The 27,581-nt window shown below is 39.7% G+C and overlaps 1 protein-coding gene across 1 annotated transcript in view; it reads left to right on the top strand.

The window, feature by feature from the left end:
- Positions 1-27,581, top strand: part of SLIT3 (slit guidance ligand 3) — a gene marked incomplete at its 5' end in the record, with an annotated part of 502,705 nt that overhangs the window by 374,240 nt on the left and 100,884 nt on the right. Inside the window, 5 exons of the mRNA XM_084268563.1 lie at positions 7,725-7,875; positions 9,074-9,148; positions 18,663-18,806; positions 21,867-22,010; positions 27,168-27,331. Coding sequence (XP_084124689.1) covers positions 7,725-7,875; positions 9,074-9,148; positions 18,663-18,806; positions 21,867-22,010; positions 27,168-27,331 — 678 coding nt within the window. The remainder of the gene's footprint in view (positions 1-7,724; positions 7,876-9,073; positions 9,149-18,662; positions 18,807-21,866; positions 22,011-27,167; positions 27,332-27,581) is intronic.

The raw sequence follows: 27,581 nt of genomic DNA, 5'->3' as shown, positions 1-27,581 counted from the left end.
GCTGAAGTCCTTTGTACTATAGAAATGTTCCTGTTGAAACCAAGTAACTTGGCTGTACTGTATACAGGCTGTAGCCCTCCCTTTTCTGTAAATCTTTGATAGCAGTTTGGATCTTTATGTTAACATTTGTATTAGTTAGTCTAATCCTTCACTAGCTTGTAAGGGACAGGATGGTGAAGGTTTCCTGCCCTGCTGTAGGCAAAAGTAGGCAGAGTGGAAACCACTGTACTCTAGGGAGACAAGCTTAACATGAGCAGGTGGGGCTGTTTGGCAGAGAGCATGGTCTTTAGCAAGAAAGTAAATTAACATGTCCCAGGTAAAAAGTTAATTTTAAGGCTGTGCCTAATTTTATTTTTAAGTTGAAGTAGTCTTTAAAAAAACTCAACATCTGAACTGCATTGTTATCAGGCAACGTTCTTATCTGCAAGTACAGTAAAGAGACAATGAAAAGAGGGAGAAGAAATGTTGACTTGCAAATGCATCCATATCACTTAGGCATCCAAACAACAGTTGTCCAAGATTCCCCATATAGGCAGAGTAAATAGCAATGTAGGTTCCTCACTTGAGATCCAAGTTGTCCTCTGGAGGGATCTTCATTATGGCCAAAACCTCAGGTCCCTCAAAAACTAAGTTTGTTCTCTCCCTTTGCCATTGTTTGTGTTGAGATTAGGCTGAGCAACACTTAGCAGAGATGCAGAGTCAGCACTTTGATGTGTGTGTAGCAGTCACTTGAATAGGATAAAGAAAACAATTGGAGAGATGTTGGCATGAAGGGAGCTAGTCAGCTAAAACTAGTGCAAGATTGTTTGAGCTGCAATTGGACAATAAATTTTTAGCTGACTATTCTGAGACTGCAGTGGTCTTCTGAGGTGTTACAGCTTGATGGGACAGTTAAAAACAGGGTCCTTTACAAATTCTTAACAAACTGAGGGTTCAGTGACCGATAACCAAATGGATCTCAGATTCCCTGAGGTGAATTAACACTAAGAGCAAATGACACACTGCTGCTTGGATGACAAGTGTATCTAAAGGGTGTGGGGGCTTTAATGAAAAGCAGTAATTATCTTGAGATATGATTATTCCTTTTTCAAGTTTGATGAGGTTTTCTTGCAAACATTTATGCAGAATGCTTTTATATACATCCAGAGGCTGATGGAATAGGTTTTAAAATGTAATTTAATTGCTTTCCTGATTTTGAGGGGGTTTTTTCCTGTTCTATTTGTCAAAGAAAAAAAATAAAAGGAGGGGACTATGTTCCTGTACATTTTTTGTGACAAGCAGGAAGGCCAGAATGTGACTCTGGAGTATTTTACCTCTTATGTATTCTGGGGACATAAATTAGGGTTTTCGCAGACTTTTCTTTTTGTGCTGGTACCTCTTGTTCATTGTAGTTGATGATTAGCTTAGGCAGTTATTGTAAGTGATGTTTAATTAGTGCAGCAGAGGAATAGAGACTTGTTCAAAATATTCTCTTGGGGTTTCTCAGGAAGACGTTTGCAGGGCTCTGACTGCAGTTGTTTCCAGTCTGACTGAAAGAGTTCATTGACACTGAAATTACAGAGTTTATAACAGATATTCCATTTCATACTGGAAACCAGTATAAGGTATGAACTAATACCTCCCATTGCTTAACAGAGTATTGTGGATGAATTTAGTTGAAGAGCATGTGCCGGAATTGCTGTGTTATTAAACCAGTGTAGGAATAAGGATGTGGAACTCTGCTTCTTCCTGTGCTTGAGCCATACAAAATTATTGGCATGAACACTATTTAGAGGTGTAATTTCTAAAGAAACGAAGTGTGGATTCCAGGTTTATGCTTACTTTGAATAAATCATGGAAGAAAATTAATGCTTTTCTGTCCCGTGTTGCATGAGTCACAAAAGACAATTAATAATCTAATTTTTATATCAGTTTGGGCTCTGGGTGTTTTGGCAGCTTGTGGGGATTTGAAGGGTTATTGTGTTGGGTTCCCCTAAAAAGCTGCTTTAGTTTCTTTCCTAGACTGTAAAGATAGTAAATTGAATTGTCTTACTTCATTGCTGTACACAAACCCATAGTGTGAGGTGGCTAAGTTAACACTGAATTTATTTTTCTGGTGTTCCCATGGAATTGTGTGTTGACTTTCTGCTTAATAATGCTGGTTCATAGCAAAATGGTGAAGCAGAGTCCCTTGCTGTGTTATCTGTCATCTCTGCTCGAGTACTTGTATTGTTCTCCATGTAGGCAATGAATAATCTGCTTGATGCTGACTTTGTTCTTTGGGTAATGCAAACTCCTTACTAAGGAAAGTGATTTTTATTTTTGAAAAAAGCACAAGCATTGACCTTCACTGATGTCCAGCAAAATGTTCTGAGCAGTTACAGAGAACAGCCACTTCCTCTCTCCTTCATGAAGCCTGCAGGAACATTTGAGACAAGGCTTTCAGAAGCATCCTCCACTGGCATAGCTCTGCAGACATTAAAGTCAGTGGGAGTTTTATTTCAATGGGAGCAGTCAAGCCACAACCAAGTGTCCTACTTTATATGTCGAAGTTGCAGCAATGAGTTACAAGAAGCTGTTTGAAATAACCCAGCATGTCAGAAAGAAAGAACACCTCCATCAGCAAATGATGTACAAAACCCAACAAATATTATGCCAAGAAACAGAATGCAAAATATTCCTGTTTGCCTTAATATGTGTGCAGTAGTTTGTGTGTGCTACCTCCCTGTAAAGTGTGGTTGGGAAAAAAAAAAGGAAAAGCAGTTGTAATTACAGACTGTCAGTGTAAGTGCCACCAGCATGAAAGGCCACCGTGAGCTGAAAGCAAGCTCAAAGGGAGCTTGGGGAGCATTTAATGCCAGAGCCTGGCCATCAGCTCAGAGTCTACTGTTATTAATGGGAGCCTCGGCAGTTCTGAGTTTGCATTTAAGTAAATGGAGCAAACCAAAGTGACATTCATACTGAAAGGAGACACCGGCAGTGAGAAAGTCGCTAATAAAGAGCAGTGCAGATCGGGCAGTCAATTCCTGGTGGAAGTTGCACATCCCTCCTGGAAAGGGCTGGTTTTGCAGTGCTGTGGTAGTATTTTCTGTCATGTTAGTTCTGTCTCTGAATTCGCCTGGGCTCTGTTCTTGTACACTAACCCCGATTGTGCTCCAGGGTGTTCCTGCAGTTGTAGCGTAAAGGATGACCTCTTGTGTCCAGCACCTTTTTGCATGGGTGGAGTGGAGAGCAGCTCTCCGTGAACCTTCAGCTTGTGCTTCTCCATGCTGCTTCCTCTCAACGCTCTTCTCTCTTTGGCGCTGCCTAACTCTGACTCTGGCTGTTCATGGGGTTTTCCTTTGTGCTTGATCTAACCATGTGGTAGAACAATACAAATTGAACATGGTTCTGTCAAGCACCATGGAAGGCTGCATACTCCCTGCCGCATGGCATGCTGGGATACTTCTGCTGGTTTCAGAAGCATCAAAAGGTGAGAGATTCCCCTTTTCTCACAGGATAAATGAAAAAGGTGAAGTGCTGCTTAACCAGACTCCGGGGAGCTGCAGGGGGGAGCCCTAGTTTCTTTCTTAGACTGTTTGTGACAGACTTTCCAGAGGGCTTGCATGCAGAATAACCATTTCTAAGTAATTAATCTATTTTAATTGCTCTTAGATGTTAGGCATCCTGTTGATTTACATGATCCAAGGGTGATTCCAGCCATACCTACCAAGATTTAAAATAATTTTTGTCGTCTTATGTTATAAATACTGTAAGCTACATCTCTCTATTTGCACTGTCCAGTGAGTGCTCCTCCCTGAGGTGCACATCGGTACACTCTGTATGCCATTCCTGTAATACAATGCCTGCTACTTAACATGACTTTGGACTTGATCTGAGCTATGGCAATGTGCTGGCATTTCTTTAGGAAGCAGTATACAACAAACAAACTTCAGAAGAGTCTGCAAATCTTTACCTTTTATCTCTTGAAAAAACACGTGTAACAAGGCCTGTGTGAAAACAACATCGTCCAGTAGCTGCACAGCAGAAAGCTGAGTCAGCGTACCCAAGTGGGCCATTTTAGCTCTGACAGCTTAGATAACATCTTTAACATACTTCTGCCTAACTTTACCCCTATGTAAAGCAGAGATAACTACACCTATTGGTAAAGGACTGAGAGCCTCATACAGAAGTTTTCTTATACGGAAATGCTGCCTCGTCTTGCAGATCTGTTACATACCTGTTGTGGGGCCATCAGAAGGAGGACATGTGAGGTTCTTCGATTTTCTTTGGTACTATTAATGTTGTTTGTAATTACAGTGTGAAATTATGACAATGTACCTCCTTTTTGTTCCTGAAAACCTCTTAGAATTGTGCTCTATTGGTCATGAAGAAGTGTGTCAGGATTCCTGCTTTTTCTCAAAGTTTTAGAGCCAGTGATCTAAAACTTGGTGCCAGATTTGAGGCAGCTGGATCCGTATTTTCTAGAACTAATATATCAGGTCTGTATTGAAGCCCCTGTTGAGACAGCTTAATTTTTTTCCAGAACGGATCATCCAGCACTCCTTTTAAGTCCTCTGGGTAAAGTTTTAAAAACTGAAATCAGATTTGCAAATTAGTGCTTACAAAGAACAGGATAAAAAAAGTATTTATCTCTTAATTTTTCCATGTAGGTATTAAACAGGCACCTAGAATGTTTTGGTACATGGAAATATGTTTCTTTATCTCGCTACTGCTGTTCTGTAGAAGGGCATGTGTGTTTGTTTTATGATACTGAGCAATTGCAGTGCCCTGGTACCTGATAATGGTGTCACATAGGTTGTGAAATGAAAATGTTATCAGAGTAACTAGCAATTCAGATAAACACAGTTGCCCTCAGTTAAACACAGGCCTTGCTGTTGCCTTGGCTACTCATTTTACAACAAATGTGGTTCTTTTTAATTTTGGAAATGACCAGAAACTCCCAGGTTATGTTTTAAATTCAGCCAGGCTTCACAGGCTTCTCAGCTACAGTGCACACATGCTTTCAGGTATAATAAAATGACCAAATAGTTAGTCTGGAACAGTAAAACGAAGCCAAGTGTTTCTTCTGTGCCTGATCTGCATCTCTTTTTCCATGGCTTTCCAGAGGTGATTTTATAGCGTGCCAGAAGTACTGCGTGCATGTGATGGTTAATTGTACTTCCTGAATGCTGTCATGTTCACTCAGAACCCTGCAGTAGTACACTGATAGAGCCCTCTGTGTAGAAATGGATATATGCACTGAAACAGTTCTGCAAGCAGATGGCTGAATTTCACATTAATACCCCAGATGGGAATATCTTAATAGAGCAGCCACCTGTCCAAGAGATCTCAAAGCTCAGGTCAAATAGTAAATTTTATCTAGTCTTTGGCAAGTGACTCCTGGTGCCTCACAGTCCAACGGATGACTGAGTATTTGCTGAGCATTTATATGCTATTGATTACTTTTGACTCAGGGCTTACCTGGGTAACTCTTATTTAAACTCATTTAGAAGAAAGATATTTAAAAAAAAAAAACCTGAAAAAGAAAAGTATGAAGGTGATGTTTGCTCCCTTCCTGTCCTGCTGAACAGAAAGGGCTTTTCCCTGCTGTAAGCGTGGAGGCAGTGGACTGATGCCCAGGCAAGATCAACTTCTTATAGCTAATGCAGTGTGGAAAGCTGTGTGAAATCAAAAGGGTGAGACTGCTAAGTCAAAATGTGGTAAATATTCTTTATTTACTCTGCCAGAAAGCTTGAGAGAAAACCAAAACTGATTTTCACCCCATAATGTTATTTATACCCCTTTTTCTCCTTCATAAAACTTTCCACTTGATTTCCAAACATTTTTTGTTTCCCATAGGAAGATAAATCTTGTATCCATCAGTAGACTAAAAATTGTACTTAATAAATACTTACCCTGTGTAACTTCATGATGTTTGTAATTATTCTTTCAAAAAAAAAAGCTCTTACAATGGAACTTAGAAGTGCTTCTCTGAGGGTAAATTTGGGGATTTCCAAGACGCTTTCTGATCACTGAAAAAAAAATGTGGCTTTTTCAAGGCATGCTGTAATTGTAGAAGTTCTAATAAACTCTGGTTCTGATAACTGTTCATCTTTGGCATTATTTCCAAGGAAACATAAACAAATGTACCGTCTCATAGACCTAAGAAAGAATAGCTGTATGTTCTTGTAATCAAGCCGTGATGTGCTCATCACTTGACATTTTAGCTTGACTACCAAGAATGGAATTTTTAGGGCTGGAAATCAGATGGCTTTTTTAGCACGTGTAAAAGTTTAAATGATGGTGGTGTGGGGAAAGGCTTAGAATGTCTTTTTATAATACTTTAAAATGCCCGGTGTTTCTAGGGTTTTAAGTTATCTGCTGTCAGTAGCCAAGTCTCACTTTAGATGTATAATATACAATAAACATGGTAACCTGCCAAGTATTTAGCACCACAGGAATGGCCATGTACAGAGCTGTATGTGATTTTTCTCATAATCTGGTTTGTACTTTAAAAGGTAGATCGAAGCGTGTCTATGGAGTCAGAATATTAGACTGCCTGCAGAGTTGCTTGCTTTCCCTGCATCACCCTGTGGAGATAACGTGTAACATAAATTAAAATAATAGTGCCTTTAGGTGACTTCTTTTCTCTTACAGAAAATAGTGTACCATCATAAAAGGAGCAGTGGTGTATTTATCAGTCTGGGAAGGGGAAGCAGGTGATGAATGTCATCAAGTCTCTAAAAACAAATTTCAGCTGAAGTTTAAATTTTCATGGATGTTTTCAGGCTCTTAAAAATCGAATTTACATCATTCCTGCGAAAGCTTTTCAATTGACTCTTAAAACTCTCAAAAAGTTTTAAAATATTTCTTGGTTGTTACGATCATAAGGTTCCTGAGACAATTCCGGTGCTTCCATTATGAAATATGAAGTAAGTGGGCAGGTATAACATGGTGGGGTCTTGGAAACACTTTGCTTACATACATGTTTATTAATACTGCTGGTTCCTTGAAGCACAGAGATCAAGTTTCCAACCTGCTGTTATTAAAACAAACCTGAAAAGACAGATTAGTTCACTGAGCCTAATTGGAAAAGCATTTCATTAGAACGGGTCAAAAACCTAGTCAAAGAGGTCTGGCAATCATGGTATAATGGTACATTAGGGAGTGCTTCTCACTAAGTATGGCCTACTCATTCCTTAATTAAAATGAAAATGATTTAAACTGCTTTACTTTCCTCTGCTGTTTATGTAACGTAGTTAATAAAGATACCTAATTGTTGGAAAATTGACAATGTTCTCTCACAAAAGATTGCTCTCAGAAATAACTCGAGTAGCTGAGGTCTGAAAATTTTGAATGGTATCTTTGAAAATCCATTGTCATTTGATTGCCCCAAGATAGCTCCTGCTTTTGTGAGATCCCTTTTCCTTGTTGCTGGACCAAGCTCCAAGGGGGAAAAAGTGACTTTGCTGGAGCTCCTTTGAAGCAGACTCCAACAGCTAATTAGATGTGCTTCAAAAAATACCGTAGCAGGTAGGCTTGTTAGACAAGGAATTAATCTATCAAGGGAAGAGTGAAAATACAGAGGCTGGTCTTGGGAGTAATTTGAAAATTTGCTGAACAAAAATCTTTGGCAAGTATTAAAATTGTATACCAGAGATGGGAGCTGACAGGAGGCAGTGTTTGAGAGTTGATTCCATAAAATCTCTTATTGCTGCAGTTATCAGGAGCTGTTTGCTGTATATATTTTCCTTTTATTGCAGGGTCAGAGGATTACAGAAGTAAATTCACCGGGAAGTGTTTCATGGACCTTGTCTGTCCTGAGAAGTGTCGCTGCGAGGGAACAATTGTGGACTGCTCTAACCAAAAACTCACCCGATTACCCACTCATCTTCCTGAATATACCACTGATCTGTAAGTACTGGCTCTCCAAGTTGTGCTCAGCCTGGCATGCTGGTTGTCCTAGTTTTTAAAGGCTGTAAAAAGGATTCAGGCCAATTCAAGGCACCTTCTACGTTCATCCCTGTCTGGAAAAGTTAATTTTATTTCAGAGGAGCTCCACAACTCCCTTATTTCCTTAAGCATTGATGCCAGCTGTAGGGCTGAGAAAGGAGCAATGGCGCTGTGCATCAGCTGCCTGTGTGTGTCTTCTTGAAGCGTTGACCTGTTGTATGGCCTGAGTTCCATTGCTCCTTTCCATTCTACCATTAAGTCCTTTGTATCTGGTCATTTTTAAGGGGTTAACCCTTTTGAGTTAAATCTGTGATCAGGAACTTATTCCATCCCAACAGTGCCTGCTACTTGGGTGAAATGGCTCTCAAAATTAATGTATTGTTAAGTTGTAAGTGGTTTTGTGAAATGTATTTCTTTTTAGAGATTCTTAGGAATTATAAACATAGTATACTGATAAGCATTGTGAAAACATATGTATTACCCAGTACTTAACAATCTTGTTCTTTTCTTATATTAGATTTTGGTATATTGGTAGCCTGTTAGACTTAAGTTACTGTATTGAAAGCCCCATAAAAATTCAGATAAAAAAATCTGAAGTTAAGATAGAAAAGTAAGAGGGGCAGACATCCAGAAACACAGTAAAGTCTCTACATAGAAAATTGGAGCTATATATAACCAGACAAAGAATTTGGCATCCCAAGCATGACAAGACAGTGGCCTTTGCATTCATTTTGAAGACTACACTTTAATGGAAAAGGACCTGAAATCAGATCCCTTCTGCTTACATGAACCACAGCTCCAGCTCCATGTCTTCTGTAGCAGAACATGTGAGGAGGTTTAGTCACACAAACAAGGCTTTTTAATGGTTAAGGTTAGTAATGCCCTACCCCAGTGCATTGGAAGGAGGCGGCATTCTGACACTGTCCTTTGGCATTGCACTCATAAAGGCATCCTATGGTTTTACTAGAGACAGTCTTCAGTGTTTCCTCCCATTTCCTTCAAAGTGAAACTCTTTTCACTCTGGAAGTCTTAGAGAGATGGCAGATAGTGTCTTGCTCAACAAAGGTCATAGTTCTCTGTATGGCAGCCCTGTATGTCGCAGAGATACAGCCACAGACATCTGTTAAGTATTAAATGTCTTTTTGTTTGTTCCTGTCAGGCGATTGAATGACAATGATATTTCTGTTTTGGAAGCTACTGGACTCTTCAAGAAACTGCCCAACCTCAGAAAAATGTAAGTTTGAGTTACTTGATTGCCAGAACATATGCTGCCTTGGGTTATAAGGAAGGAGTTTTAGTTTGGTGTGACGGTAGCAGAAATCACTTTTTTTAATGTGAATTTAAAGAAACTAAGTTGCCTGTTAGATGGACAGGCCCAGTTAAACCACAGTGACAGATGAAGATCCCTAAGCTGACATTTCAGTATTCTTTAGGCTATATTTCTTAAAGTCTTCAACATGTGGGGACTGAAGGGAATTCTGTCCCAGGATTTATTCAGATGTATTCTTATCGTTAGAGATGACTACAAAGTTTAGCATTTTGGTTTTGTCTTTTGGATGTATTGTGCAACTCCAACTAGTGTGATCGTTTCAAATAGTCATAGAAAGATATACATTACAAGACAGCTTCTTACAATTGTCACAGTTTTAAAGAGGAGAATCAACTAGATAATTTGGAGATCAATCATTCAAATATATCTGTATAATTCTGTTAACAGTCTAAGTCCTGGCACTTTACAATGCACATATTCAATAAGAGCTTTATTTGCAGAAGAGGATCATATGTTGGATACCTCTTGATAGGTATCTAAATTGACCTTTCTGAAGTCATTTAAAGTTTTAAACCTATGGGCCCATTGCTAATGTCTCATCTAACTGCTTATTTCAGTAAGATTTTACTGTGAGAATCGAGGTGACTTGGGGAAACCAACCAACCAGGCTTTCTGCTCTGCATTCATTTGATGTGGTTTCTGCCATCTGGAGCTTCCTAGCCATTTGAAGCTATGTAAGATCTCAGGGGCTTTCTCCAAATTGTAGTGGGATTCTTATGTGAGTTTTGTTCCTGCAAGTTTCAGATGCAGCACTTCAGGTTTGGGAGTAGAGGCTGTATTTGTGCAAGTACAGGTCATCAGGCTGGGGGAATTAAACATATACATTAACTTCATCTTTATGAATGATCCATAAGTTGTAGCTACAGTGAACTTAAAAGAAGTTGTTGACACTGGAAGTGCTCTGTTGTCTATGTAGATAGTAAAAGGGAATGAAAAATGTATGGTGTGTAAAAGTATACACAAATAGGAAAGCATCTGTCCTCATCAAACATTAAGGATTTATGTTTTAAAAACTGGAGAGGTGTGATAACTGGAATAATGTCTTTCATTGTATTTAAAACTTACCTTAGGTAAATTATAGTGCTGTCTTTCCTGTTCCCATCCGTCACTCAGGTGGGAGAGATGCCTCACAGGGCTGTATTGTTAGGCATAAATGCTCCATGAAGCAGTTACAAGATGTTTTTAGGAGTTCATTTCTTGTGAAGCAGGAAAAAAAAAATCTTTCTGCTCTTGGCAGGTGCTGAGAACTGAGGGGTACAGGGGCAGTTCAGATGGACAGCAAAAAGTAGCTGTGCCCCACACCTCATAAAAAAGTGTCCCCCATTTGGACTTTTAGTGGCTCTTTAGGTAATCGGCATAGTCGAGCTAATTTCTTTTGCTCTACCCGGTGTTGTCAAGGAGTGTCTTGACTGGAATAAAGGGATTTTCTGAAAAGGGTGTTTTCTCATGTAAGCAGACCAACGTTTCAACCATAACCTTAGTCAGTAGCTTGATCCTTAAAATGCCAGGTTAGGCTTCTTTTTCCTAGTTCTCCTAGTTCTATTTTGTGAAGGGAAGGATTTACAAAAAACTCCCTCAGCAAGCACCCCTTTGCTTCTATGTTATTATTTGGCCTTTACTGTATGTCCTTCTGCTAATTAAGAGGCCTCCTTCCAGCATGCAAGAAGGGAAATGCAGGGAGATACAAGTGGATGGGATTGCCGCTGCTAATGGTTCTGCGTGTGTGGCAGGAATGTGGTCCATGTGCTCTGCATTAAGTCTTACTGCTGCTGCTAAATTAAAGAGGAATAATATTGACCAAAGCCCCATTTTTCACTGTATATACAGGACAAGAAATTTTACTGTTGTTTTACTGGCAATATTGTCTCTGTCTCATCATATTCCTTGTCTGTTCAAGTTTTAAAGGTAAAAAGCAGGTGGAACGATCTGTCTGGAAATTGCATTGCTTCCTAGGCTCAAGAAACCAGTTCAGAGCTTTGCAGTGGCAGGCCACTAACCTAAATCACCTCTCTTTTTCTTTTGTTTAATTTTTTTCCACCTTTATTTAACCTCTGTAATCCTCTTTCTTCTGAAATGTATCTGAGTATCTGGGCTCTGGGTAGCTGAATGGGCATTTGAGTGGTTGCCCTCTCTTTGTCCTTTAGTTTATGACTAGTGACAGATCCGCGTCTGGGAGATTTGCAAAGAAACTACTTTAACAGCACATTGGTTCCACTGTGGCTAGTAAAGCTCCAGTATAGTTCCAGAGCTAGAGGAATTAGCTCTTCCTTCCTATTGATATGTGTTTCAGCTTGGTGTCTCCTCTTACGTTATGCTCAAGTGTAGCTTTGGTTCCTGAGGCAGTCAGTGCCCTGGGCCTTCAGGAGCTGTCAGATTGTCCTTGTATTCCAGGTGTAGGCTCACACTTCTTGGTCTGTCACTCAAGCTCTGCCATTTGTCCCTGACTGAATGCACGTTCTTGTGTATCACAGCCCCTTGGATTTTCTTACACTTTCCAAAGGGAAATACTCATAGATGTGGTATTTATGTAGGATCACTGCACTGTATATATGTGAAAATAGTCTTTAGTTTTATAGCTATGTAATACTTTTCAGTTGGGCTCTTTTCCCAGTCCTTTGCTACATTCCTCATCTCTGCATTCAGTGCAGTTTCAGTTCTCACTCTGTTTGGCCTCAGTGTAAGGCCAGTGTGCTTTCCCACCCCTGGTTACCTCTCTCTAACTGCTGACAAAATCCCTGCTCTTCTCAGTGGGGCTCCCTTCCTAGCCCTCACACATGGTTACTCCACTGCATTGCCTTGAGCTGTTTTTATAGCCTTCACAAATCTCCCTGGGGCTGCCTCTCTGTCCAGCCAAGGACATTTCTTCTCAGGTTGGTAGAGTAGATACTTGGATAGAGAAATGTACGCACTCTGTAGCTCTGTGTCCTGCACTGGCTTGAGAGACATTGGAAGGAAGATAAAATCTGAAGAATAACCTGAAGTAAAAAAAAAAAACCTCTGGAAAATTAGCTCCTAAAATTAAATATAATTAAAAAAAGTCACGCATGCTCCTTGAATTGTGGCAGACATCTTCAATCTCTTTGTTAAAGACAAAGTATTCAGAAAAATCCTCACAGATTTTCACAGGGAAGATGCATCCTTTGAATAAAACACCTACGTGGTATTTACCAGTTAAGAAATTTGAAATCAAAACTTGCATGTTTCGGACTTTTCGCAAGAAAGATTTATCAGTGTTTTGAGGTAGGAGGAAAAACATGGTGTACTGGTTCGATTTCTTCCCTGGAATATGTCCTTTTGATTAAAGAAAAAAAAAGAAAAATTAAGCTAAAAACTCTTACCTTTAAACGTGAAAGGGTCATCTGCCACTTCATTCTGTTAAATGTTGCAGATGTTATAAAGGAAAGATAAAAAAACTGGTAAGGGTCAGACACCTCTGCATCCTGCCATCCCCATGTCTAATGTATAATTAGCAATTTTTCTGTAAATATTCCTCCTAAGCTGAATCATACTATATGATGTGTCAGCACAGGATTGAATACATTTAAATGTAAAAGGTCACAGATCCATAAGGCAAAGTTAGGCCACATTTTATTTAGGAATTAAATTGCTAAGATTACTTTGCTGTTTTTTAAAAAGGTTAACATGTCTGCAAATGCCTTCTATCAAAAAAAAAAAAAACCCATCAACTGGAATGATTAGCTGCAAAATCTCATAATGCTATTTACATAACCTAAATTTTAATCCATCTTTATGTTTATTGCTCTGTAGAGTAGAATAAAAAGGTTGCTGTAGATTCTTGTAGATCTAACCCAGTCTAGAAGTAACTTCCTGGGTTCTCCAGTGGATGTTGCAAAATGCCCTGAATTCTGTGTTGCTTTTACTGCTTTCATACCACATTACCTCACCTCATCTTGCAAATGTAGAGGTAGGACTTGTCTGCAAGCGCTGAAGTCACATTGCAGTGACTCCAGGCTCCAAGCACTGTGTTACCAGCATTTTGCACAGTAGTTAAAAAAAACCCCATTTGGAATCTGCGTGAAGTGCTGGAGAAATATGAGGGTTCATTTCTGAGCGCTGTGGGAGTGGGAGCAGCTCCATGACTGGAGGTGTGAGATAGAAAGGCTCTAGGACCTGCTGGAACCTTCTGCCCTCCCAGAGGACTATGTTGCCAGAGGGAGATCTCACATCAGGCAGAGGTGAGGGGCAGCCCTACCACTGAGGGGCAAGGTTTAACTTTTGTGGAAGCGAGCAGTTCTTTGCTCACAGCAACTACCTGATTCAACATGAATCAAACAATGGGGACCCCATGACTCCCCAGGACTACCTGAAGTTGTTAATTAGTGAAAAAACTCTCCAGGAATTGGGATCTCCCATGACAGTGGGAGCCTGGAGGGGTTTTCTGGCCATGGCAGACAAGTTCAAGCTCCAAAACTCCTTTGGTACCTAATTCAGTGGGAGCAAGGCAATCCATTTGGTTGCTGAAACAGGATGCTCACACATAGGGAAAGGCTCCAGTTCCTAGATGTCAGCTCCAGAGCCTGATTGCTCCCCAGTACCTACAGGGACTGCCCATTCCCACTGAGGTCCCGGCAGCTGTTTATGCAGAGGAAAAATGTCTGTGAGCTCACATTCCAAGTAAAAAGGTGAAGTGCCATACTTTATGTGCTGCTGGGGAGAAAGGGGACTGACTTCTTTCATCAGAGAACAAGAACAATAAAAGATACTTATATCAAAAACTGAAAGGGATATCTGACAGTTCATTCTGTAAATCTTGCCAAAGTTACAGAGTGAACATAAAATACGTAGGAAGTGTCAGGCTGTCTTGGCAGTGGCTGGTCCTGCCAACCCCACCTCTAGTATATAATTGTCTTTGGAGGCTTAGTTTGTCTGTAAATATTTCTCCTACATTAAATTGTGTGGCGTGTCAGCACGGGATTTAACACATTTTACATGCAAAATAAAATTGAATAATGATAAAGTTTGCAGGGTAGAAGTCAGCTTAAAAACCAGAATCTCAGGTTCCTTGGGGAGGTAAAAAGTAGTTTGTGTCCTTGGAAACAGCTGTTACCTGCTGTTCTTTCCCCTAAGCGTAAATTTTGCCAAGGCAATTGAAGTTGCAGTCATCTGTCATTTGGTCTACAGAAATGGACTTTATTTTCTGGAAATGATATTGTAGAGAGTGTTGTGGTACATGGCATTTGGGTTCTTCATGTGCCTTCAATTTTTTTCCAGTGAGACCATCAGTCTGCTCTGCTGAAGGAACATAGGAGTGTCACTGGGTGTACTTCACTGTCTGTCTGTAGTATTTAAGGCTTTCAATGCCTTCCTGCTTCTGAGGAAAACTCACTGTATAAAAGCCAGCCAGGTTGTTGGTGAAATCTGTAAAACCCTCTCAGAGCCCTCCAGAAGAATGCAACAGCACTGGGGGGTTCCTCCTAACATATACTTAGGAATATTCTAGGGAACCCCCTCAGAATGGAACCTCAAGGTTGAGGTGAGGCCAAGCAGAGCCTTAGCAGTTGGACTGTGCTCTGGTGGGACGGTAAGGCAGCGATGAAGGGCGTGCTGAAATGTTAGAGCTGACCCAGCAGGTACAGGGGATGAATGGTTCTGTGAAGCCTGAATAGAATCCAGCTTGTTCTGCGTTGAAGTTACAAGATCAACAGAAATATTATTATTATAAACTTTAGCCATAAAGTAAATAAGAAGGGACTGAAAAGTGAGCTGCGTGAGCAATGTCACCTTGATAGTTTCTTAGATCATTTCCTATTCGCAGCCCCACATAAAGTAAACCCAGGCTTTCTGAGAATTTCTTTTGACCTCTTGCCCAAAATCAAAGCCTGGAAATAGGATTGAATGTTATCACCAGGGTAAATCAGGCAGTCCTTATGGAAACAATAACCATTCTTGAGTGACCAGGTTGAATTTAGATTCCCATTTGCATCCTGCTAGAGGACATAGGTATCTTAGGAAGTATGAAAGACTCTTTTTTTTTTCTACTGTCTCCAGTATTTCAAGAATTTCATATAGAAGCTTAGTGCTGCGGGAGGCTGGGGCTTTTCTGTAATGGCAGTTTGCTGTGGAGTCCATCAGAAGTCTTTTTCTGATTAAAAAACACAATGCCTTGTCAAGTGATATGATCATATACAAAAGATTCTTTCAGTGCTGGCAGGGATGAAGTAGAGCTCTCCGAGTTGCAGAGCAGGCAAAAGTTTCACTCCTTTCCTTTTCCAAGGTTTGTATCAGCTGATTATTTTTGCTGGTAATTCTAAGCTGACAAGTAGGTAATGTCTCATGATTATTCTTCTTGTATGTCAGACTTTAAGGAAGGTACTTTTATTTTAAATGAATGACTGGTGTCATCTACCTTTGTTGTTATTGTTGTATTCTGATATGGGAAGCTTTTATTCAGGAAGACAAATAAAGAAATCCAGGTTGGCAGAACATCTGCTTTGACAGTACTCCAAGTGGAATTTGCAGGGCAGTGTTGTCTTTACCTATTTACTATTGTAAAGCTTGTCTTTTCTCTGTTTTGGAACATTGATTTCACCATAGCCTTTAATCTTGGATTTTCAGATATTGTGCATGAGAAAGGTATATGTATAATTGGCTGCTTCTGAAACTGCTGGCATGTGTTTGGGTGATTCGTGGTGTTGAAATGATCAGGAATTATTAACTCAATGAGTAAGTTCCCTAGCTACAGAAGTTCTCTGGCAGCAATTGAAATTCAGATGGTTTGGATGTTATAAAGGTGCCAATTCCTTTGCAAATTATGGCTAGCCTTTCTCTCCAATATTAGCTCTTTTTGCCCTGAGCATCAAATCATCCAGCAAAATTGCACCCATGTTTTAATATATGTGACTAAATATCTTTTAGATGGTAAAACCTGAGTAATAAAACTTTGTAACTACAAGTGTAGGTCGCTCTGTGTTCTGGGGATTGAAAGTCGAAGTCTTTGTTTATTACAGTAACTCACCCTCCCTTCCCACCACAAACATTTACATACTTATTAATTTATTTTATGAGCAAATATGCATAATGGCATGATCTTTACCAGGAAATGGATCGTTGGGAGCATTTATTTATGCCAGCATTTAAAAGAGATGCTGAGCAATAAACATTTCCACTAGAGAAATAGCTGAGCCCCAAAATTAAATGCATATGTCAGAATATCCTTCCTTGACTTGCTTTGACACTGAACATAAACTCTTCATGTGAGTGTTAGCACAAAGTACTAAACTTCTGGAAAGCAAAATCTGTATGTAAGTATTTCTATATGTTTTTATGTTATTTTTGGCTGATTGCTGGCATACTCCTATTCTTTCTGATCACAGAATGCACAAGAGGTGATGGGCCACATGCTGTAGGGCCCGCTATCTGACAGTTGTTCAGCAGACATAAAGCAGGGTACTCAAGTTTCCCACATGAAACATATCTTCAAGACTCATTTTTTTAGTTTTTGGTGGGGTTTTTTTATTATGTGATGACTTCTACAAAGAGCAAGACCCGCATTATTTCTCTCTGAGGCCAAGCTGTCCTGTTGCCATGTCTTCTGTCAACTTTTATCCCAACAAGATTGCCTGTTCTTCTGAGCAGAGTGGCCCAGGTGTTAATCTGATACCTTGTCATTTGTTTTATATCACCTGGAATTGGATTTTGAGACTATTACTCACGCTGCGTGTGTACTGGGATCATTTCTGGAATAATGTGCTATTCACTATGAGTAATAGTGTTGGAATTTGGCATCTTCTTGGGAGCAAGAACTTGTCTTTCACTTTCTCTTTTTTTCTTGTAGAGAGTAAAACAAAAAAAATAGTGTTCCCTGACAAATCTAAACAGGATTATTCATCATAATCTATATGGGGCATCAGAGGAGATGCTTGAAGGTTTTAATGTGTGTAAGGCCATTTATATAAATTGTTTAAATAATTAAATGCCATTTATTTTTATACATCTCTGATGGCATTTTATCATTCAGAAGTTTTCTGTTCGTTGTTTTTTTTCATGAACATGAAATATTCAAAAGATTACTTTTGCATTTCATCAGAACTTCATTTGACTTTGCAGATTGAAGTTTTCCTGTGTTGATCTATAAGCAAACAGCCTGAGACTGTGTCGGCCAAGTAAATATTTAGAATATCATGCTGGATCTTGCAGTAGCTGTGAACTGAGAATTGCGTGATGCCCATGTCGAATAGTGGTGTTCACTTTAAGTGCCTGGGAGTTCATGAGTGCACATACTAAGATCTGTTTCAGATCCATGCAATCACACAGTTTTGTACATTACTCCAGTGTTGAGTTTCAAAAGAGTGAAGGTCCTAGAACACTAGAGAAAATTGGTCTGTATCTCAGTGTATGGTGCCCATTTCGGTGGTAGGAATATTAACTGATTCTGGCCAGATGGGCACCCAAGCCTAAGCAAGGTGCATAACTTTATGGATGTAATCAGATGTTAGAGACCCCCACGTATTGCATTCCTGAGACCCATGTAAGCAAGAATTACATAAAATCACAGAATGGTGTGTGGGGATGCCCTCCACTAGCCCAAGGTGCCCAAAGCCCCATCCAGCCTGGCTTTGAATCCTGCCAGGGATCCAGGGTCAGCCACACATTCTCTAGGCACCCTGTGCCTCACCGCCCTTTCCTAATACCTAATCTAAGTTTCCACTCGTTTAGTTGAAACCCATTCCCCCTTGTCTTATCACTCCTTGACCTTATAACCAGTCCTTCCCCAGCTTTCCTGTAGCTCCTATAGGTACTGGCAGGCTGCTCTAAGGTCTCCCCAGAGCCTTCTCTTCTCCAGGCTGAACAAGTCCAATTCTCAGTTTGTCTTCACAGTAGATGTGTTCCAGCCCTCTAATGATCTTTGTGGCCTCCTCTGGACTTGCTCCAACAGGTCAATATCTTTTTTGCACTGGGGACCCCAGAGCTGCACGCAGCACTGCAGGTGGGGGGGTCTCAAGAGCAGAGGGGCAGAATCCCCTTCCTCAACCTGCTGAACTCGCTGCTTTTGCTGCAGCCCAGGTCACTTGCTTTCTGGGCTTCAAGAGCACATTGCTGGCTCATGTTGAGCTTTACATCAATCAACACCTCCAAGTCCTCAGGGTTGCTCTCAATCCCTTCTCCACCCAGCCTGTAGTTGTGCTCAGGATTACACGAGGTATAAAAGCTGGTAATTCCATTAATTTAAATACTTTGATATAGCTGATATAATTATGGTTTTGATGAGTCAAGGGGGGCTGTTTGTAAGTACAGTAATTATACTTTTGAACCTCTGAATGTTCTCCTTGCTGAATGAATGTCTCTAGATAACCACTAAAACAAACATTCTTCCTATCTTCCTCCTTCCAGTGTGATGATATATGTTTGGAATAAAGCACTAATAATTTTCTTGTTGTGACTGGTTATGTCCTTCCAGAAACTTAAGCAATAATAAGATCAAGGAGATCCGAGAAGGCACATTTGACGGAGCATCAGGAGTGCAGGAACTGATTCTGACAGAGAATCAACTGGAATCAGTGCATGGACGAATGTTCAGAGGCCTCACAGGGCTGAAGACATTGTAAGTGTGAAGACCTGTCTTTCTCTCTTCCTCTGTAAATTGAGCAGGGTTGCTCAAGTTCAGCAATGCCTGCTAAAATGCCTGTTCCTAGACAACAGGCTCTAAGGCAGGGTCTTCTATCACTGTCATGAAGTCTTCAATATAGTTTTAGACCTGGGTAATTTTGAGATTTATTTCTGTGAAAAAAAGTTTTTCAGTAATTTCAGGAGTAATATGATGGAGAACATATCATGGGTCAAATTTGGGCACTTTTAATCATTTCATGCTTTTGTTACTGACTATGAAAACATGGCATTTAGGAACGTGTTTGCTGTCTATTAGTCCATCCTCCCACTCCATCTCCACCCAAATTGGAATTGGTGGTCTGCTTAAACCAAACCCCAGAGCAGGCTAGGAGCCTCAAGGATTTTTAATATCCTACAAATCGTATGAAATCAAGAGGTAGGGAGAGAAGAAAAGCTCAAGTTATTGCTGCCACTGAAACAGCTGCAGATAAACAACTTTAAGGCAGACAACCAAATTGCTACAGGTCCTGCTGAGAGAAAGTAACTGGCCACTCTGCACCAAGTGGCTATGCAGCATCATGGCTATGGACTAGCCACAGCCTGCTCTTGGTTGCCCACACCAAGTACCGTAGAAATCATGTTTGCCTATACCATTAATGTGGTTGTGGTTGGGGAGAGAGTGAGAGAGACATAGAGCCCAAATGCAGAGGGAATCGGTTTGGTGTTACTTTTGCAGCTAGACAAACTTTGTAATTTATTTCTGAGAACTAACACACATAAACTCTTAGTACCTTATTTGCATGTTAAAAGATATATTCAAAGAAAGATCACAGACTGGGTTTCAAGATAGTGTCTAATCCACCCCATCCACCGTCCTGAGAAGCAGTCAGGGACTAAGCTTCCTGTGGTGGCAGACTGCTGGTGCATGATATGTATGCTCTATACAGGGAAAACACCTCTCTTGCATAGCCTTCCCTGCTGTAGAAAGCAGGCACTTGACTAGGTGGGTGCTGTCAGTAAACAGACTCTAGGAATCAAAACAGAATTTAAAACCTGCAATTTATTCATCAGCAGCAAATACTTCTTATGTTGCAAAGTATCATGGCACGATTACTTCAGTCCTTACTCAAGTGCAAAAACAAATCCAAGTTTCACTTCAAGGTCTTTGGCCTGTAATGACGAATATGGAACTTTTTTTTGCTGTTCCTTTAAACATTTTTTTTCTGTGGTTACAGCCATCTGTTCTTTAATGTATGCACTTTACTAAGGGATTTGAAAATACTGTCCATAGATACTCAATTAATTTTTATACTGTAAAGTGGCCTGTGGCAGTGCTCCTAAACAAAATTCAGCATTTTTTAATAAAAAGATGCTTAACATCCAAGCTATCCTGCTGACCTGACCTACATTTCCTCCTAGCTGATAAAGCAGTCTAAATATACACAGCATGATATGAGGATCTGTAAGTATAAGTTTTCCTTCAGGAAGGGCACACAGTGCATGGCAAACCATGATATGAAACCAAAGGCTTTAGCTTGAGGGACATACATTTCTACCCATTAATTGAATTTCTTTGAGCATTAAAATTGCAGTCTTTTACGAAGAGGCTGCATTGGACAGGGTCATGGTCCACTTTTAAAAGACCAGATGTTTCCTGAAATGTAATAAAGCACTGTGCAAGAAATACTGGCATCCAAATTCAGTCATCCCATTTTGCAGTCCGGCTGCCTGATACTTTACATACAGAATGGAGGAAATGCTTCGTACTGCTACTGAGTCACTGAGGACTTTACTTCTCTTATTTACTACCCTATTCATTTTGGAGCTTGTGGTCTTGACCTGGCTTTCAGGCAGCTTAGTACTCCACGTGTAAGGCGCGTGTCTCTGTGCCCTGCTAATCTTTTGTGACGCAGTTTCACCCAAGTTGTAGCACCAGAATGATGGAGGCCACAGTGCCTGTGGTGGTGACTGTACACAGAGAACAGTAACACAGACCAGCCTAATGTTCAGGTCTGAAACACCCAGTGTTCATGATTGCACTGAATTTCTTCCCAGCCATATCTAATCTCTCTTTGGTGTTTTTCAGCCATCTATTGATGCAGCATCTATATGCCCAGCTGGCAGACACCAATCTAACATTTAAATCCAAGCTTCTAGGGGAGTCTGAATTTTCATTGCTCGCTGCATGAATTTGATACCAAGGAATTAACCCTCCTCCTTTTGGAGGATCAATTCACTGGAACAGCATCATGAGCTGCGTATATTTTGTGGATTCCAAAGTAGGAGAATCACAACTGTGCAGCGATGTTTACAGCCCCAGATGTTGATTGGCGTGCAGTGTAACAAATACACATGAGCCTTTTTGCTGTGGAGTGAAACAAGATATTACTGTCTTTCAGATTAATTGGGCTTTATCATCGAGTTCATTGTTACCATAACAACTCAGAGAGATGTTTCTTCCAAAACACAGCACTGATTCATCTGGTACAAGCAGTGAGCAAAGACCGTTTTATAGGATGGTTACTGCTTTCTGTCTTGTCAATTAATGATTATAATGACATTTCAGAGCTTGTGTTAGGTCTGGAAATCTTCCCTAAGCTATTCCTTGATTTCTGCTGAGGATGCTGTTTCCTTCCATACTTCTGCAGTGTGATTACAAAAAACATGCATGATAGGAGTAATGCAGCTAGTATTGTTACTGTCACACATTTCTGACAGTCTTTTTCAACTATCTGTGAAGTACATCTTCATTTAGTCTCAGATATTTACTAAATTAAGACTTCAGTTTTTAAGTTTGCCACTAATCATAATTTTAACTGCATACTACTTTAATCTCCTATCAGCCTCTAATGTTGTTTTGTAGAACTCTGTATTAATTTCATGACACAATGTTTGCATGAATCTAACTCCTCCATAGCTGTGTAGTAATTGAGAAATCAATAAAAACGGAGAACAGTGCTTGCCAAAGCATCTGTTGATGCCACAGATAAAGGACCACCTATCCTGAAATTATACCCCCTCCCAGTAGTTTCTAATTCCATTTTAATCCTTGCAGGATGCTGAGGAGCAACTCTATCAGCTGTATAAACAACGACACCTTTGCTGGACTGAGCTCAGTGAGGCTTCTTTCTCTGTATGACAATCATATCAGCACTATCACCCCTGGAGCCTTCAGCACATTAGTTTCTTTGTCTACAATGTAAGTTATCTTTTTATGGTACAGCCATGTCATGGTGCTGTTATTCTATGTTTTCCTTTTAAGAAGACATTTGAGTTTAAAAATCAAACTACTTTCTGTACACATATGGAAAACCTCATTTAGGGAAAGAAAACCCCCTTCTATTGAAACCACAGGTTTGGGGGATTCAAAGTGTGATTTAGAAAAACATTTCAATTGCTTCAGCTGGAGTGGGTGAAAAATCTTTGAGGTTACAAGGCTCAGACAGGATGAGCATATGTTTTGCTGTGTCATAGCCTAGTGCAATGCACAGTAGATGTTCGTGTAAAACAATCTCTGCAGATTCAGAAGGGCATAGCTTATCATACACTCTAGATCACTGAAACTACTTTAGTTTCAATAAAGTCTAATTTTGTAAAAACAGCTTTCTTGGATTTCAGGTAAGTTAGTTAAATATCTGAAGACCTCTACTAGCTAATGCTTAGATTTTTCAGAAAAACCAAAGAGGGCAAAATACTCAAGTCCTACTGAATGTGAATTTGAAAACCCCAGCCTAAGATTTTCCGATAATTCCCTGGTATTTCTTAATCCTTCTTTGAATTATTTCCCTTGCTTCTTAATTATGTTTACATGCTTTTTGTAGTGTGTCTATTTTAATAAAGTACAGACTGATAAATACAGAAGGAAAGACTGTTCTCTGTTTCCAGCTGTGAATGGGGACCCTGATGTTGCTGTTCATGGAAATTGTCTGCTTAATTCCCTTCACGCTGCCCTGAAAATACATCCTAATTGTCCAGTCAAAATAAACTGTTGGTGCTGTTGCATTTCATTCTCCATAATGTTCTGGGAAAGAAAGAAGCCTTGAATCTCAGCTGTCCTGTTGCTTGCACTTTCATGTTGTTATAACTTTTCACCAGCAGATCAGTTATCGTTTTGGCATGAGCTCCATGCAGCAAAAAGAGCTCAGGCTTTCCTTCCATTTACTTTCTGTAGTCCCAAAAGCCTCCTTGAAATTGATGGAGAAAGAGAAACACAACCAGATTATTTTTATTGATTGTTTTCAAGTCCAAGCAAGTGGAACTTGCTGAAAGCTTGTTCTCCCTGTGCTGCAAGCAGTGCCTGCCTGCTTCTCATGCATTCATCTCCTGCTTCCTTCAGTGGATCTCTTAATAGCTCTGAATGTCTATAAAGTTCCTACCTTGTTTGCATAGAAATGTCTTTGCCATGTTTTGTTAGCAGATAGCCCGTTTTCCTCTTTTTTCACCTGTGGATAAAGTGCATTTACAATTTCTAGCAAAAGCAATTAAAGCTGCTGCTAGTTAGAATGAGTTCCTTTGGCGCTGACTTATGTTGGACATGGCAGGGCCCTTGAAAAACTTTATTTGACACATATTCTCTCTGTGCTTGATCTACAGACAGGAGGAGGTGTGCTTTGGTCTTCTTTAGCCATTTGTTTAAGGCCATAGTGATATTTCATGTTATAAATGCAAAATTCAGACGTGTTCATTTCCTAGCAGTACTCCACTGTAGGTGGATATATTAGATGACAACACTACTGAAGATAGATAGTATGACTGCTTTTCCTGTTCAACCCACACTATGTGAGTTAATCAGGTATTGTAATGACTTATTTTTACATCTATTAATGTGAGCCAGAAATTCACGAAGTTTAACATTTCCATTTTTATCTTGGCATATTTAGCGCCCTAAAAAATACTGCTCCTTTTGTTAGGAGCCTGTGAGTCAGCCTCATTGATATCAAAACATGGACAGCTCTGAAAATGATGCCCTGACTCATAGTTTTCAATAGAGGAAGAACATCTGTTGGAAGTTATTGGTAAAAAAATAGCAGTTTTATATTTGTTACTAATCACAGTAGGTGCTGTAGCATCCTGATTTCTATTGTGCTTACACTTCTACATACAGAGCATTCAGTCATATCTTTCAGTCTTTACACAGCCAACTGGGCATATTTGTGAGCAGAGCTGGTTTTCCATGAGCTATAATAGCTTCATGGAGTTAATGCCAGAATGATAACTGGCTCATAAGAATGACATGCAACTGTTCTAATATAAACTTATCCCGAATTCCAGGATATATTTTCAACTTAATGTCAACAATATCCAGATATATTTCAGCAAATGTTTCTAACAGGTAGCTAGAGTCCATTTGCATAGTTGATATTCTATGGCTTCTTTGCTATTTTTAAGAGACTCCTGTAGTAGGAGATGCATATTTCATTCCTCAAGACTCCTATTCCCCCTTGATTTTAAATATGTCTGTGTCCTTGAGTAAACACATTTGAATTTAATGTGAGTCCATCATCTTTGCTAAAAGCTTGATTGCTTTGTTTCTGTTTGAGTGGTTAAATCACTAGCTTAAATGTAGGAACTCTGATTACTAATTAAGAATTTTTATAACAAATTGTCTGGCCGATGTTACTATGTGTGATTTGAGAACTTCCACTTGAATATCCAGGTTCCAAAATAAAGCTTTTGCAAATAATTGGCTTTTCAGACTTCCAGTTGCTTTTCAAGTGAAGCAGGGCATCTCTCATGCCCTGTGATACTTTATAGAGAGCTACGATCTTACTTTTTTTCCAAAAGTTGCATCTCAGTCTTGCCATGGAAAGAGCATCTATACAGGGACGTGTATGAACTTCATACTACATTAAAACAAAACATCGCTGGTCTACAGGCAGACAGAGAACAAAATTTAGGTGTTCTAAAGTGGCAGGAGGATATGTGTTATGTGACAAATTTGTCCTCGTTTTATCCAGTTATTTGATTGCAAACCAGTAAATTTGTTAATTTTACATGTAACAACGTAGTTCTGTCTCAGTCCCTGAGAAAAGCAGAGTCCAAATTCTAATCCAAGTATTTAATAAATTTTAGGTCATATGTTAAAAATGGGGGGTCTATGGGGGTCTGTGGATAGTTACTGCTGCTGAACTAGTGAGCAGTAGCACGTGGAGTCAAAGCAACCTCTCCTCTGTAGACAGGGAGAATTGCTAATTCCATGATTGAATGTTCGAATGTTCCTGAAGGTTTTTGATATATCCCAGTAAGATGCTCTCTGGATGAGCAAATGTTCTTTACAAATGTTCTTTACATCCAGAGCTGCTGGTTTTCCAGAAACCTGATTATATACACCTGCTGTTTGTTTCCAGTTGTGGATTATTGCATTCTAAGGGGTTGTGTCACAGGAGTTGTTCTGTGAATATGATCTCACTGTCTTCTCTCAGTGGAACAAATGGGCTTTGAAGCGTTGGTTCCCTTAGCGTTGGAGGTTTAAACATTTGGTTTAAACACTCTGTTCATGCCAAAGTATGTCAGTATGGAAAATATACAAGGCATCCTGCATGTGGTCCCATTATGGATTAAAGAAGATGGAAGACCACTCAGAAGGGAAGTAACTGGAATTAGACTAATGTTTTCAGTGCTCTTCTGCACATTCTGTGCGAAAGCTCCTCTGTAACCTGTTCCCTTTCTCACCTTTAGATTACAAGTTCGTCTTGTCTTTGGATGTAGTCAGTGTGAAGTTGAGTATTTTTATTATTGAACAATATGCTGAGTTTTCTCTTCTCCTCCAGTTCTCCCCTACACAACGTGCAATACTCTGTGCTAGATCTACATGTAATTAGACACCCAAAGCTCCAGGCTAGCACAGCGATTGAAGTATGCTTTTTTACAATGCAGAAAGCAGCTGTAAATCATATTGTGGGTATTTGATGTTGGCCTAGAACCTATATAATTTAGGAATTGGTTTGGGTTTGTTTTCTTCCTGCCACACCTCAATTGTGCCATATGTTTTTGCCTTCAGCAGTATGGTTTTCTGTAGGAAATGCTTGGCTGAAAACCTAATGTGATTTTGACTACATGTTTAGGTTTGTAGAAGTTGCAAGTGAAGTTTTACAAGGTCTTCAGCTACTCCACTTGCATTTGAAGTGCTTGTTGCTTTAAGATTTTTTTGTCTTTAAGATATAATATGCTTTAGAGAATTATTTTTTTTTTCTGTACTACCAAAATAGTAACTCTTGGACATGCTCACATATGATGTGAGAATTCCATCAGTGTTAGTTTATGTACTTCATTTTCTATGCAAGGGACCCTGACAGCTCATTTTTCTTCAATGGGCAACCTAGGACTGAGGCTATTGATTCTCCCTGTCTTTGTACATAAGATAGCCTTCTTTATTTACCAGGGATATTAGCCTCTTTCTTCATCCCAACTGTAGTTGTAAAAAAGCTTGCAAACAAACTATGGATAGGCTTTTCAGTACAGGACTCTAGAAGACTAAAGGTTTTTTCCAAGATTCTCATCACCAATTCTGGTTAGCTTAGGAATATGCTTGCCTAAAGTATCTGTCACCTTACACTCCTTTCTTTCGAAGGATCACAACCTATTAAGAAATTTAAATGAGTAATATTCTTTTCTATACTGACTGCTCCACTGACAAGTTGCTTTAGATCTATGTTTTCATGCTTGACCACAGGATGGACAGGGCTTTCCTGTTTGAAATGCTGCTAACCCAAGCTATGTTGAAGCTCCATCCCTCTCACAGAGGCTGTTGAACAGTTGCTTTGAGCACTGGACAGAACAGTGCCACAGCTGGGCTGCAGTCAGATTGGAAAGATACCTCATGACCTGTAGCAAGATTTGATGTAGAGCTCACAAAGTTCACAAGGCAGACAAGCAGATGCATTTCACTACAGCTATACTGGCATTAGGAAGCTTCATTAAGTATCTCAAGCTGACAGTACTGCTTTATATATGTGTATATGTACATATAGAGTGCTTTCCTTATGGTTTCATTAAGAAATCCAAATTCAGGTTTCCAGTTGCTCCCACCTGGCACTGGTTTGTATGGACCATGGCATGGGTGAGTATAAAGTATGGGTTGGACTTGATGATCCTTATGGGTCCCTTCAAACTCAGTATATTCTGTGATTCAATGATTGTATGATTTTGGTTTATGCATAAAAATATGTTTGTTTGGACATATATTTTAATTACAACCCTACTCCCAACCTGCATAGACCTTCCTTGATCTGTAGAACAGAAGAGGATCTCACAGAAACAGGTGGTAGGAAAAATCTTGGTCTTGAAACCTTTCTGTAGTTATTTCAGTATTTCTCTATGCTCATGTTTGATGCTATTTTGTCTTGTTCTGTTTCAGTAATTTACTGGCTAACTCCTTTAATTGTAACTGCCATTTGGCCTGGCTGGGAAAATGGTTGAGGAAGAAGAGAATTGTCAGTGGAAATCCACGCTGCTTGAAGCCCTTTTTCTTAAAGGATATTCCAATCCAAGATGTAGATGTCCAGGACTTCACCTGTGAGGGTAAGAAAATCCAGGTCCATTTGGCATTTGTGATAAAATTGGTGGTTCTTTGAGGACCTCCCTTCCTATCAAGCAATACTGCATGGTAATCTTTTAAGTTTAGTGATGAAGAAGACAACCATCAGCTGGAGATCATTGTTCCCTATCAGGAGTTTAGTTTGATACTTGATTTCCAGTTTCTGAGTTCCTACTATTTTACACCTAATGATAAGAATGAATTTCTCTCTGCTTTGTGTAATCCTAATGTAAT

This window comes from Gallinula chloropus, assembly GCF_964237585.1.
Source record: "Gallinula chloropus genome assembly, chromosome: 10".
NCBI lineage: Eukaryota > Metazoa > Chordata > Aves > Gruiformes > Rallidae > Gallinula > Gallinula chloropus.
Note: the sequence above shows the minus strand (reverse complement) of the source record. Positions and strands in the feature narration are given on the sequence as shown.